This window comes from Pristiophorus japonicus, chromosome 8, assembly GCF_044704955.1.
Source record: "Pristiophorus japonicus isolate sPriJap1 chromosome 8, sPriJap1.hap1, whole genome shotgun sequence".
Lineage (NCBI taxonomy): Eukaryota > Metazoa > Chordata > Chondrichthyes > Pristiophoridae > Pristiophorus > Pristiophorus japonicus.
The window spans coordinates 22,426,930-22,439,429 of NC_091984.1; the positions used below are offsets into that span (position 1 = coordinate 22,426,930).

The 12,500-nt window shown below is 46.9% G+C and overlaps 1 protein-coding gene across 5 annotated transcripts in view; it reads right to left on the reverse strand.

Annotated features, from left to right (window-relative positions):
• The window catches only part of LOC139268430 (kynurenine--oxoglutarate transaminase 3-like), a 97,858-nt gene that overhangs the window by 18,022 nt on the left and 67,336 nt on the right, over positions 1-12,500 (reverse strand). For all 5 annotated transcript variants that reach the window (XM_070886560.1, XM_070886556.1, XM_070886558.1 and 2 more), the window contains 2 exons: positions 7,664-7,850; positions 6,535-6,608 (listed from right to left, as the gene is read on the reverse strand). In XM_070886560.1, coding sequence (XP_070742661.1) covers positions 6,535-6,608; positions 7,664-7,850 — 261 coding nt within the window. The remainder of the gene's footprint in view (positions 1-6,534; positions 6,609-7,663; positions 7,851-12,500) is intronic.

The following is a 12,500-nucleotide window of genomic DNA, read 5'->3' on the forward strand; positions in this document are numbered from 1 at the left end:
TGTTTTGCAGAGCGGCACATGGCAGGGCCTACCTGACTGCGTACGCGAAACCTGTGGCTGCCCAAAGTCTGCCAGCGGGAATGCATTCGATTTCTCCGTGTTGGCGTTGTGGGGGAAATCACCTGCACCAGCAGTGTCGATTTAAGCAATATAGTTGCAAAGACTGTCTGAGAGTGGGGCATCTCCAGCACAAGTGTCCACTGATAAGCAAGCGTGCTGCAACACACCATGTGGTGGATGATGGTCAGACTAGCGCAGATCCGGATACGCAATCCGAGATACCAGAGGAGGAAGTGTATGGACTGTACTCGTTCCTAACTAAGAGCAAACCGATAAAGATCATCGTGAAATTTAATGGAGTGCTGGTATCGATGGAACTGGATACGGGGGCGAGTCAATTGATAGAGCCAGAGGGCATTTGACAAGCTGTGGGCTACTAAGGCTGTGAGGCCCAGGCTGAGTCCAGTCAATGCTAAGTTGCGCACGTACACCAAAGAACAGTGATTGGCAGTGCCACAATTAAAGTGTCGTATGACGGTACGGTTCACGAGTTACCGCTATGGATTGTCCCAGGCAATGGCCCAACGCTGTTCGGCAGGAACTGGCTTGAAAAAGTCAGATGCGATTGGAACAACATCAAGGCATTGTCGTCAGAGAAATATACATGTGCCCAAGTACTGAGCAAGTTCCCCTCACTGTTCGAACCAGGCATCGACAACTTCACGGGAGCCAAGGTACAGATCCACGTAGACTCGGATGCAAGACCCGTCCATCATAAAGCTTGGGCAGTTCCGTATATGATGAGGGAGAAGGTCAAAATCGAACTGGACAGACTCCAGTGTAAAGGGATCATATCACCAGTTGAATTTAATGAATGGGCCAGCCCCATTGTTCCTGTGCTGAAAAGTGATGGCATAGTCAGAATCTATGGAGACTACAAGGCTACGATCAACGGGGTTTCGAAACAGGATCAGTACCTGTTACCGAAGGCTGATGACTTGTTTGCAATGCTAGCCGAGGGGAAGTTGTTCACCAAACTACCACCTAGAAGGACAAGGGCAGCAGGAGCATGGAAACACCACCACCTGCAAATTCTTGTCCAAGTTACATAACATCCGACTTGGAAATATAGCACTGTCCCTTCATCGCCGCTGGGTTAAAATCCCGGAACTCCCTCCCTAACAGCACTGTGGGCGTACCTTCACCACACGGACTGTAGCGGTTCAGGAAGATGGCTCAACACCACCTTCTCAAGAGCAATTAGCGATGGGCAATAAATGCTGGCATTGCCAGTGACACCCACATCCCAGGAACGAATGAAAACAAAATGATCTACCTGTTCATGACTCAGGCAGTGAATGAGAAGCAATAATCAGGTCAAAAATGTTCATCTCATTCCTATGGCTTGAATTTCCAAAGCTGAAGCTGATCAGAAGAATTTATATAGCATCTTTATGCCCTTAGGATATTCCAAAGTGTTTCATGGTCATTTAAGTACAGTTGAAATGGAGTCACTCATGACAGCTGTCATGTATGTACGTTCTGTTTGTAGCCACCAGATGGCGTCATTGTTGGAGGCCACTAAGCAGCACGCACATGGTGATGCTCAGGTATAAAAGGCCAACCATTTTGAGAGTCAGGCACTTTGAGCCTAAATAAAGCAGAGCGATGGTTGTACCTTGCTTAGTTAAACAGTACTCAGTTTGAATCTTTATTGCATACATAACATTTAGCGACGAAAATACAAGAACCTTTGTTTGCAAAATGAGCACGATTGGATTTTTAGAGCGATTTATGGAGGGAGAAGATTGGGCAGACTTTGTGAGCCGTTTGAACCAGTACTTCGTGGCCTATAAAATGAAGGGGGTCGACGATGCAGATTGGCACCAGGCCGTGTTCCTCACTGTGTACGGTTCAAAGATCTACGGTCTGATAAAGAATCTACTCTGCCTAGTGATCCAACAGAGAAAATGTAAGAGGAGTTGTGTACATTGGTACGGGAGCACCTCATCATCTTGAGATACAGGTTTTATACACACGTTCGATCGGAGGGCCAGAGCGCGGCGGAATTCGTTGTCGACCTGAGACGTCTAGCGGGACCGTGCAAGTTCGGGACGGTGTTGGCAGACATGCTGCGGGACTTCTTTGTTATCGGTATCAACCACGAGGTGATCCTGCGCAAACTTCTGGCGGTGGGGGAGTTGGAATAAAAAAGGGCCATCCAGATCGCTCAATCATGTATGACGACAGACAGGAGTCTAAAGCAAATAGCGGTGAAGAACCGAACCCTGGCAAGTAATGTAAATGCGATTGATTCGGCACATGGCAGGGCCTATCCGGCTGCGTTCGTGATATCTGTGACTGCCCAAAGTTCGCCAGCGGGAATGTATCCGACTTCTCCGTGTGGCGTTGTGGGGGAAATCATCAGCACCAGCAGTGCTGATTTAAGCAATATAGTTGCAAAGGCTGTCTGAGAGTGGGGCATCTCCAGCGCAAGTGTCCGCAGATGAGCAAACGAGCTGCAACACACCACGTAGAGGATGAGAGTCAGACTAGCGTGGATCCGGGTACACAATCCGAGATGCCAGAGGAGGAAGTGTATGGACTGTACTCTTTCATAACCAAGAGTAAACCAATTTTGATTAATGTGAAGTTTAACGGGATACCGATATCGATGGAACTGGACACGGGGGCGAGTCAATCGATCATGAGCGAGAGGGCATTTAATAAGCTGTGGGATACTAAGACTGTGAGGCCCAGGCTGAGCCCTGTTAACGCCAAGCTGTGCACACACACTAAAGAACTGATAAAGGTGATTGGCAGTGTACAAATGAATGTGTCATATAACGGTGCGGTTCACGAGTTACTGCTGTGGATTGTTCCAGGCAATGACCCACGCTGCTCGGCAGGAGCTGGTTGGAGAAAATCAGATGTGGCTGGAACAACATAAAGGTGTTGTCATCAGAGGAAGATACATGTGCCCAAGTATTGAGCAAGTTTCCCTCGCTGTTCGAACCGGGCATCGGCAACTTCACGGGAGCCAAGATGCAGATCCACGTGGACTCAGATGCAACACCCATCCATCATAAAGCTCGGGCAGTGCCGTAGATGAAGGAGAAGGTCGAAATTGAACTGTACAGACTCCAGCTTGATGGTATCATATCACCGGTCAAATTTAATGTATGGGCCAGCCCCATTGTTCCTCTGCTGAAAAGTGATGGCAGTCAGAATCTGTGGAGACTACAAGGCTACGATCAACAGGGTTTCGAAACAAGATCAGTACCCGTTACCGAAGGCTGATTACTTGTTTGTGATGCTAACCGGAGGGAAGTCGTTCACAAAACTGGACTTGACGTCGGCCTATATGACACAGGAGTTGGTCGAGACGTCGAAGAGACTTACGTGCATTAACATGCACAAAGGACTGTTTATTTACCACAGGTGCCCTTTCGAAATTCGCTCGGCTGCAGCAATATTCCAGAGGAATATGGAAAGTCTACTGAAGTCCGTTCCCAGAACCCTCGTGTTCCAAAATGACATCCTGATCACTGGTCATGACCTCAAGGAACATCTGAACAACCTGGAAGAGATTCTACTGCGTTTGGATAGAGTGGGACACAGACTTAAACGCTCAAAGTGCGTCTTCATGGCACCGGAGGTCGAATTCCTCGGGAGGAAAATCGCCGCTGATGGCATCAAACCTACTGGCGTGAAAACCAAGGCCATCAAGTCGCAGAATGTGACGGAGCTGCGTTCGTTCCTGGGTCTACTCAACTACTTTGGAAACTTCCTACCTAAATTGAGCACCTTACTAGAACCACTGCACATGCTATTGAGAAAAGACGATAACTGGGTGTGAGGCGCATCGCAAGACAGCTTTCGAGAAAGCCACCAATCTGCTTTGCTCGAACAAGCTGCCGGTACATTATGACCCATGTAAATGTTTAGTTTTGGGCTGTGACGCATCGTCATATGGAATTGGTTGCGTACTCCAACAAGCCAATGAGTTGAGGAAATTTCAACCTGTCGTGTATGCACCCAAAATTTGTCTAAAGCAGAATGAGCCGACAGTATGGTAGAAAAAGAAGCTTTAGCGTGTGTGTACAGTGTTAAAAAGATGCGTCAATACCAGTTCGGTCTGAGAGATGGATCACAAGCCCTTCATTTCATTGTTTTCCGAGAGCAAAGGTATCAATACCAACGCTTCATCCCGCTTTCAAAGGTGGGCGCTGACATTATCTGCCTATGATTATGTCATTCGCCACAGACCTGGCACAGAGAATTGTGCCGGTGCTTTGAGCCGATTGCCGTTGCCCACACCAGAGGTGGAAACATCACAACCAGCGGATCTAATGTTAATCATGGATGCTTTTGACAGTGAAGGAACCCTTGTCACGGCTCAACAAGTTAAGACCTGGACCAGCCAGGACCTGATCTTATCAGTGGTAAAGGGTTGCATCCTCAAAGGAGATTGTCTGCCATACCTAAGCAAATGTGCGAGGAGGCCAAACTGTACATTCATCGCAAGGACGAACTGTTTATTCAAGCAGATTGCATATTGTGGGGCAATTGCGTTGTAATGCCCAAGAAAGGGAGAGAGTAGGTCGTGCGTGAGTTACACAGCACACATCCTGGTATAGTGATGATGAAGGCCATTGCCAGGTCCCATGTATGGTGGCCAGGAATTGATTCTGAGCTAGAAGCATGCGTGCAACAGTGCAACACTTGCATGCAGCTCAGCAAAGCACGAGTGGAATCACCGCTGAGTCTGTGGTCATGGCCATCCCAACCTTGGTCCAGGATCCATGTAAATTTTGCATGTCCCCTCCTGGGCAAGATGTTTTTAATGGTGGTGGACGCTTATTTGAAGTGGATAGAATGTATAATCATGTCATCCAGCACGTCCACGGCAACCATAGAGAATCTCAATGTCATGTTCGCGACACATGGTCTGCCTGACATAGTGGTGAGCGACAGGTCAGGAGTTTGTGAAACTTAATGGCATAAAACATGTAAGGTCAGCACCGTTCAAGCCTGCGTCCAACAGGCAAGCTGAACGTGCAGTACAAATTATCAAGCAAAGCATGAGGAGAGTAACCCAAGGGTCACTGCAGACCCGCTTGTCCTGCATACTGCTGAGTTACAGGGCAGGACCCCACACACTCACAGGGGTCTGTTGAACTCATGATGAAGACCAAGCTATCGCTGGTACACCCGGATTTAACTAATCATGTTGAATACAGAAGACAAAGTCAACAAGGGTACCACGATCGCACAACTGTGTCACGTGAGATTTCTGTTAATGATCCTGTATATGTGTTGAACTATGGTCAGGGTTATAAATGGATCGCTGGTACGGTCATGGCCAAGGAGGGCAACAGAGTATTAGTTATTAAGCTCAAGAATGGGCAAACTTGCAGGAAACACATGGATCAGACAAAGCTGAGGTACACAGACGAGCCAGAACAGTCAGACGAAGAAACCATCGATGACCAACCAACCTACCAGCAGTCTTCAGAGCACTCAAGGGTCATCAGTGAACCCGGAATTTCCATCACGGATCCATTCAATAAAAATGGACTTGTAATTCCTGATATGGCCACTGCCACCCCCAACAAGTCAGTCAATCTTTCCAATTCTTTGTCAAATCACAAACGCCAGAGGTCACCTTGCACACATCAAGGATCACTCTGCGCCAATGCTCTTAGCCAAAAGGCCGAGAGCCACTGCACCGTTCCTGGAAGTACTGCAATACCAGGTTCGTGCCATGGAGGTGGATGGGTCAGGCCTCCTACACACCTCCGTGGAGGTGGATGGGTCAATCCACCCCACCCACCTCAGTCATCCAGCCATCAGCCACAACAGACCCCACACACTCACCCAAGGCTGGAATCGAACTGAGACAGTCAACCCGGGAGCGCAAAGTACCTGACCGTCTCAACCTGTGAAAGACTGGGATAAGATCTCGGAGGGGGGTATTGTTATGTATGTACATTCTGTTCATAGCCACCAGATGGTGTCATTGTTGGAGGCCACTGAGCAGCACGCACATGGTGCTGCTCAGGTATAAAAGGCCAGCCATTTTGAGAGTCAGGCACTTTGGGCCTAAATAAAGCAGTTTGAATCTTTATTGCATACATAACAACAGCCAACTTGTGCACTGCAAGATTTCACAAACAGCATTGACAAAATGACCAAATAATCTATTTTAGTGGTGCTGAGGGAGAAACATTGGCCAGGACAAAGGAGAATACCTCTGTTCTTCCTTTGAATAATACAGTGGGCTCTTTTACATTCATCTGAGAGGGCTGATAGGGGCTAGCTTTAATATCTTATCACAAAAGATGGCACCTCCAACAGTTGAGTGCTCCCTCAGTAAAGCACACTGGAGTGTCAGTCTGGATTTTGTGCTCAAGTCTCTGGAGTTGGGTTTGAACTCACAACCTTCTGACTCAGAACCATGGTCCACATTGACAACAATCAAGATTAAATAGTTTTAATAGCATGATATAAAATAAATTAAGTTATCTGTACCTTGCTTTTAATCATCCATTTCACAAATTTGTTATCATAAGGCTCATCCCCTTCCACCTTAGAGAGATCCACATCTAGAGGGAATGTTATGCAGAGGATTAGATGAAATCGTTCATTGCATTATCTAGATTAGCTAACTTAAGGATCGGGTATGAAACCCAAGACTTTTTTGATCTTTCTGACTCAGGACAATGCACCCATCGACTGAACAATCCAGGGCCTCCCAACAGCTTGCACTCTTTAAATACAAAGATTGACTCTGTACCAAAAATAAACCTTTTCCTTCCTTCCTTTACTCTCCACCGCTGAAGGTGGCCACTTAAACTGTAACACAGGCTCCACATGCCTTAAGGGCTCGCCCTTCTGCTTGTTCCGCAAGTGTGAAAGTTGGCAACAAGGTAGGTTATTCAACCACGCGGGGCATCACCACCGAGCCGGATACTGTCATCCATGAGCCCATCTTGCAGCGCGGTAAAGTGACAAGCAGCAGGGGCAGGAACCATGACCTTTGCCCCTTGCTTAAGAGATGAAAGGGTCATCCAACCACTGCCCCCAGGCAGAATCTGCCAAGCCTGCCCGCCCCAGGGATCCGACAATGATCTTACCGGTGTGTACGGGCGAGCGCACCGTGTGTGATGCTTGACTGGAACACTAGTAGTCTGGCTGTTTGTGTTCGACTGTCTCACAGCACTTGGCAACAGGCCCAGCAGAAAGATGTGGGTATTTCTTCACCACGCTCACGACCAATTTTGATCGGCCCAATGGTGAAGTGAAGCAGCTGGCATCTGCCTGCTGACAAACTGTCAGCAGCACGCACCCTTGGACCACTTTCAAATCAGAACTGTGGGCCCATTTATCCAGCTCCGAGTCTTCAGTTTGTTGAGTCTGAAGTCAGATTTGAATATACGGTGGGACTAATCCAATTTTCCATTCCTAACAAAACTCCTCTGTTACTTTCATGCATCATTCAAGAAAGGGAAGGAAAGGTTTCCAACCCAGCGACGTGTCCCTGCTAGCAGCAGCACCAAGGACCCGAGCAGAGCTCCACAATGATGCCGGGTGAATAGATGTCCCGCGCTTATCGCCGCTACGAGTGGGGGAGGGGAGGGAGAGGAGGAAAACCACTTACTGAGAACAGAAATATTGACAATCATGAAGTATCCGCCTTCAGGGATGACGGGCCGCATTCCGGCAGCGAGCAGAAACTTGGCCATGCGATTCCGCTTGTCTTCCAGCTCGCGTGGCAGCGACGAGAAGTAGCAGTCCTCTTCCATCAGGCGGCCATGCTCCTTGCGAATACCTCGGGCAACAGCTTCCTGTGCAGAAGAGGAGGATGGACATGTTCAGTTGGCGTCCTACGCAGCTTTCCAACTAGGCCCAGGTTTACAGATATTAGCTCAAAGACATAAGGTGCAAAAAGTACATTGAATTTACAGCACAGAAACAGGCCATCAGCCCAAATGCTCCACACGAGCCTCCTCCCACCCCTCTTTATCTCACCCTATCCTAGCAACATAACCTTCTATTCCTTTCTCCTTTATGTGTTTATCTCGCTTCCCCTTAAATGCATCTATATTATTCGCTTCAACCACTCCTTGCGATAGCGAGTTCCACATTCTCACCACTCTTTGGATAAAGAGGTTTCCTCTGAATTCCCTATTTATTAATGACTATCTTGTATTTATATCAAAAATGTTTAAGCCGATTGCACATCGAGACAAACAACATAAAGTGGGCAAAAATTATTTTAATGTTTTGCCGTAGGACTACGACAGACCGTTCCAGTGGGCCAACGGTTCACTGGACTGCTGCATTATGTCCCAGGTTAAAACATGGCCTGCGCCAAATTAGCTAACCCCATCCAAAGAGGCAGCAGTAGCACAACAGCCTGGGAGCCATAGTTTCCCTTTCCCCATCACTCGCCAACACCCTCCCATCGTGTGTGGCAAGGACAGGAGCAAACCGATGGTCAAACGGTCTGCCCTCGGTTCCACCTCTCACTGGGACTAGGCAGCAGAGGGCTGCCGACACAGGTGGAACCGATCCCCAGCCTAAGCCAACTTCGTCAAGGAAGGAGGGTTGAAAGAGATGGACGCAAAACTGAACAGACTGTAAAGATCATCAGAATTAGGAGCAGGAGTGGGCCATTCGGCCCCTCGAGCCTGCTCTGCCATTCACTGAGATCATGGCTGATCTTCTACCTCAACTCCACTTTCCTGCACCATCACCATATCCCTCGATTCCCTTAATATCCAAAAATCTACCGATATCTGTCTTGAATATTCGCAAAGACTGAGCCTCCACAGCCCTCTAGGGTAGAGAATTCCAGAGATTCACCACCCTCTGAGTGAAGACGTTTCTCCTCATCTCAATCCCCCCATCCCAGGAATCAGTCTGGTGAATCTTTGTTGCACTCTCTTTATGGCAAGTATATCCTTCCTTAGGTAAGGAGACCAAAACTGTACACAATACTCCAGGTGCGGTCTCACCAGGGCCCTATATAATTGCAGTAAGACGTCTTTACTCTTATACTCAAATCTTCTTGTAATAACATGCCTTTTGCTTTCTTAATTGCTTGCTGTACCTGCATGTTAACTTTCAGTGATATGTGTACAGGATACGCAGGTCCCACTGAACACCAACATTTCCCAATCTCTCACCATTTAAAAAATACTCTGCTTTTCTAATCTTCCGACCAAAGTGGATAACTTCATATTCTTGCCCACTCACTTAGCCTGTCTATATCCCCTTGAAGCCTCTTTGCATCATCCTCACAACTTACATTCCCACCTAGCTTTGTATCATCAGCAAACTTGGATATATTACGTTTGGTCCCCTCATCCAAATCATTGATATAGATTGTGAATAGTTAGGGCCCAAGCACTGATCCTTGTGGCACCCACTAGTTACAGCCTGCCAATAACCCGTTTATTCCTACTCTGTTTTCTGTCCGTTAACCAATCTTCAATCCATGCTAGTATATTACCCCCAATCCCATGTTGGGGGGGTAATAACCTCTTGTGTGGCACCTTATTGAATGCCTTCTGAAAATCCAAATGCACCACATCCACTGGTTCCCCCTTATATATTCTGCTAGTTACAACTTCAAAAAACTCTAACTGATTTGTCAAACATGATTTCCCTTTCATAAATCCGTGTTGATTCTGCCCAATCCTATTATTATTTTCTACGTGCCCTGTTACCACGTCCTTAAGAATAGATTCTAGCATTTTCCCTACTACTGATGTCAGGCTAGCTGGTCTGTAGTTCCCCGTTTTCTCTCTCCCTCCTTTCTCAAATAGTGGGGTTACATTTGCTACCTCCCAATCTGCAGGAACCGTTCTAGAATCTATGGAATTTTGAAAGGTGCCAACAATGCATCCACTATCTCTATAACTACCTCTTTCAAAACCCGAGGATGTAAATATTCTCTATTTACACCAACTTTTATTCAACTAATTGTGTTACATTGCTGTCAGTTCATTCACAATCCATAGAATCCACCACTGATTAACTTTAAGACTGCATTTGTGTTGTGCATGACAACCAAAGCAAGATCCTCCGATAAAGAATCTCCCTTGGTGTCAGTGACAGTTAGACCCAGAATGTGATGGCCCCGATTTTGTGTAGCGGGCGGGCGGGAGTTAGCAGCTTACCCGCTGTGGTGTATGCAGCACACAAATCACTGACTCCACACGGTCTGGTGTAAATCTAACTGCTGTGACCTTCGTCCTTTATTGTTCAGCTCCAGAGTGCCTCCCAGGTGTGGTGGTCAGCCTTATATAGTCCTTGTTGCAGGTACTACCAGGGTTTCCTACCACAGCGCCCTCTGTGGTGTGGCATGGTGCTTACATTACATTTAAGGTACTGGGACGATACACCCATCATTACATAACACCCGCTGTTGTAGAAAATCAGCCTGGGCCTCACTCAAGGCCTGCTGGCCGACTGCCGCCCATTGTGGGCAGGAACCAGAGGAGAATTCCCCGGCTCGGAGACCAGCCGGCACAAGGCAGGTAGCAGGATCAGGTTCAAATTTAAATTTAAATTCAAAGAAAAGGTATACACTGATGCAGCTTTGCACAGGGTGATCTCAGTGTAGCACAGGATGTTTGAATTCCTGCTGATTTCTAAAACTGGAAGTTGGACCAATCAGAGATACTTCTGGTGCACAGCAATCGATTAATGTGCACTAGAAGCAGCTCTGATTGTTCTAGAAATCAGCGGGCGTATTCAGGCGCATACAATTTTAAACAGTTTTAATTAAGGCACTATACTACAATTTAAAAGAGTGAGAGTTTCAGTTATGAGAACAAGAGCTTTTGCTGGAGAGAGAACAACAGCAACACAGCTGGGAAGAAGAGCGACACAAACTGCAGGGGGAGAAGCAACAATGTGAGCTCGATGCCGCAAAGAAGGACAAATGTTGCCAGTCTGAGGCTGAGGAGAAAGAGAATTAACTTCAACTGGTAGAGAAATTAATCAATAGCAAGTCCAGAAGGTGAGGTAATGGGGCACTTGGCCCATAATTTTGTTAAATTGAATTGATTCCAAATTTTAAAGGAGCAGATTCTATTGATGGTTCTATTTGGAGTTTTGAATTGCTGGCTTGTGAAAATAAATGGGACAAAAATAAGTGGGCAAGTTCATAATTACTGGGTGATAAAGATATTCAGGGTGGTTTCTTGTGTCACTGCAGCAGGCAGTATGAACTATTGTTGTAAAGCATACACTCTTAATGCGTATTACTTAACAACTGAAACTTACAGGCAAAAATTTAAGTATTTAAGGATGAATCAATTTAGTATGTAGAGAGAATTGATTATTGAAATAGAATACAATCGGAAGCGTTGGCTAGAGCGCAAAAATGTAACAGGATTGCAGAAGTCTTTGTCATAGAATCATAGCTCATGTGTATTGCACACAGGAAGTCAAGACCAGTGTAGTCTTTGGGTGAAGTGGAATTAGAGGGCAATAGAAATTGGACCAGATTGCGTTGACAAAATGCAGACTCCATTTTAGAGTCATACATTCTGTCTTTATTCTCAACACAACTAGCAAGAAGGGGAGGTGCAATGAGACCTGGGTGTCATGGTACATCAGTCATTGAAGGTTGGCATGCAGGTGCAGCAGGCGGTTAAGAAAGCAAATGGCATGCTGGCCTTCATATTGAGGGGATTTGAGTACAGGGGCAGGGAGGTGTTACTACAGTTGTACAGGGCCTTGGTGAGGCCACACCTGGAGAATTGTGTACAGTTTTGGTCTCCTAACTTGAGGAAGGACATTCTTGCTATTGAGGGAGTGCAGCGAAGGTTCACCAGACTGATTCCCGGGATGGCGGGACTGACATATCAAGAAAGACTAGATCAACTGGGCTTGTATTCACTAGAGTTCAGAAGAATGAGAAGGGATCTCATAGAAACGTTTAAAATTCTGACGGGTTTAGACAGGTTAGATGCAGGAAGAATGTTCCCGATGTTGGGGAAGTCCAGAACCAGGGGTCACAGTCTAAGGATAAGGGGTAAGCCATTTAGGACCGAGATGAGGAGAAACTTCTTCACCCAGAGAGTGGTGAACCTGTGGAATTCTCTACCACAGAAAGTTGTTGAGGCCAATTCACTAAATATATTCAAAAAGGGAGTTAGATGTAGTCCTTACTACTCGGGGGATCAAGGGGTATGGCGAGAAAGCAGGAATGGGGTACTGAAGTTGCATGTTCAGCCATGAACTCAGGCTCGAAGGGCCGAATGGCCTACTCCTGCACCTATTTTCTATGTTTCTATGTTCCGGAGCAGGGGAGGCCCGAAGATCAGTCCCGCTCCTCCTGGCCCCACAAAAAGGAAAGAAACACACATTTTCCGGGCTCATCTGGGGCCGATCCCCCTCTGTCCCAGGTTGGTCTGCTGGGAAAGCTGCAGCCACTCTCAGAATCGCAGTTGGGTCCCAATGATGTCCTCGGGATCCGA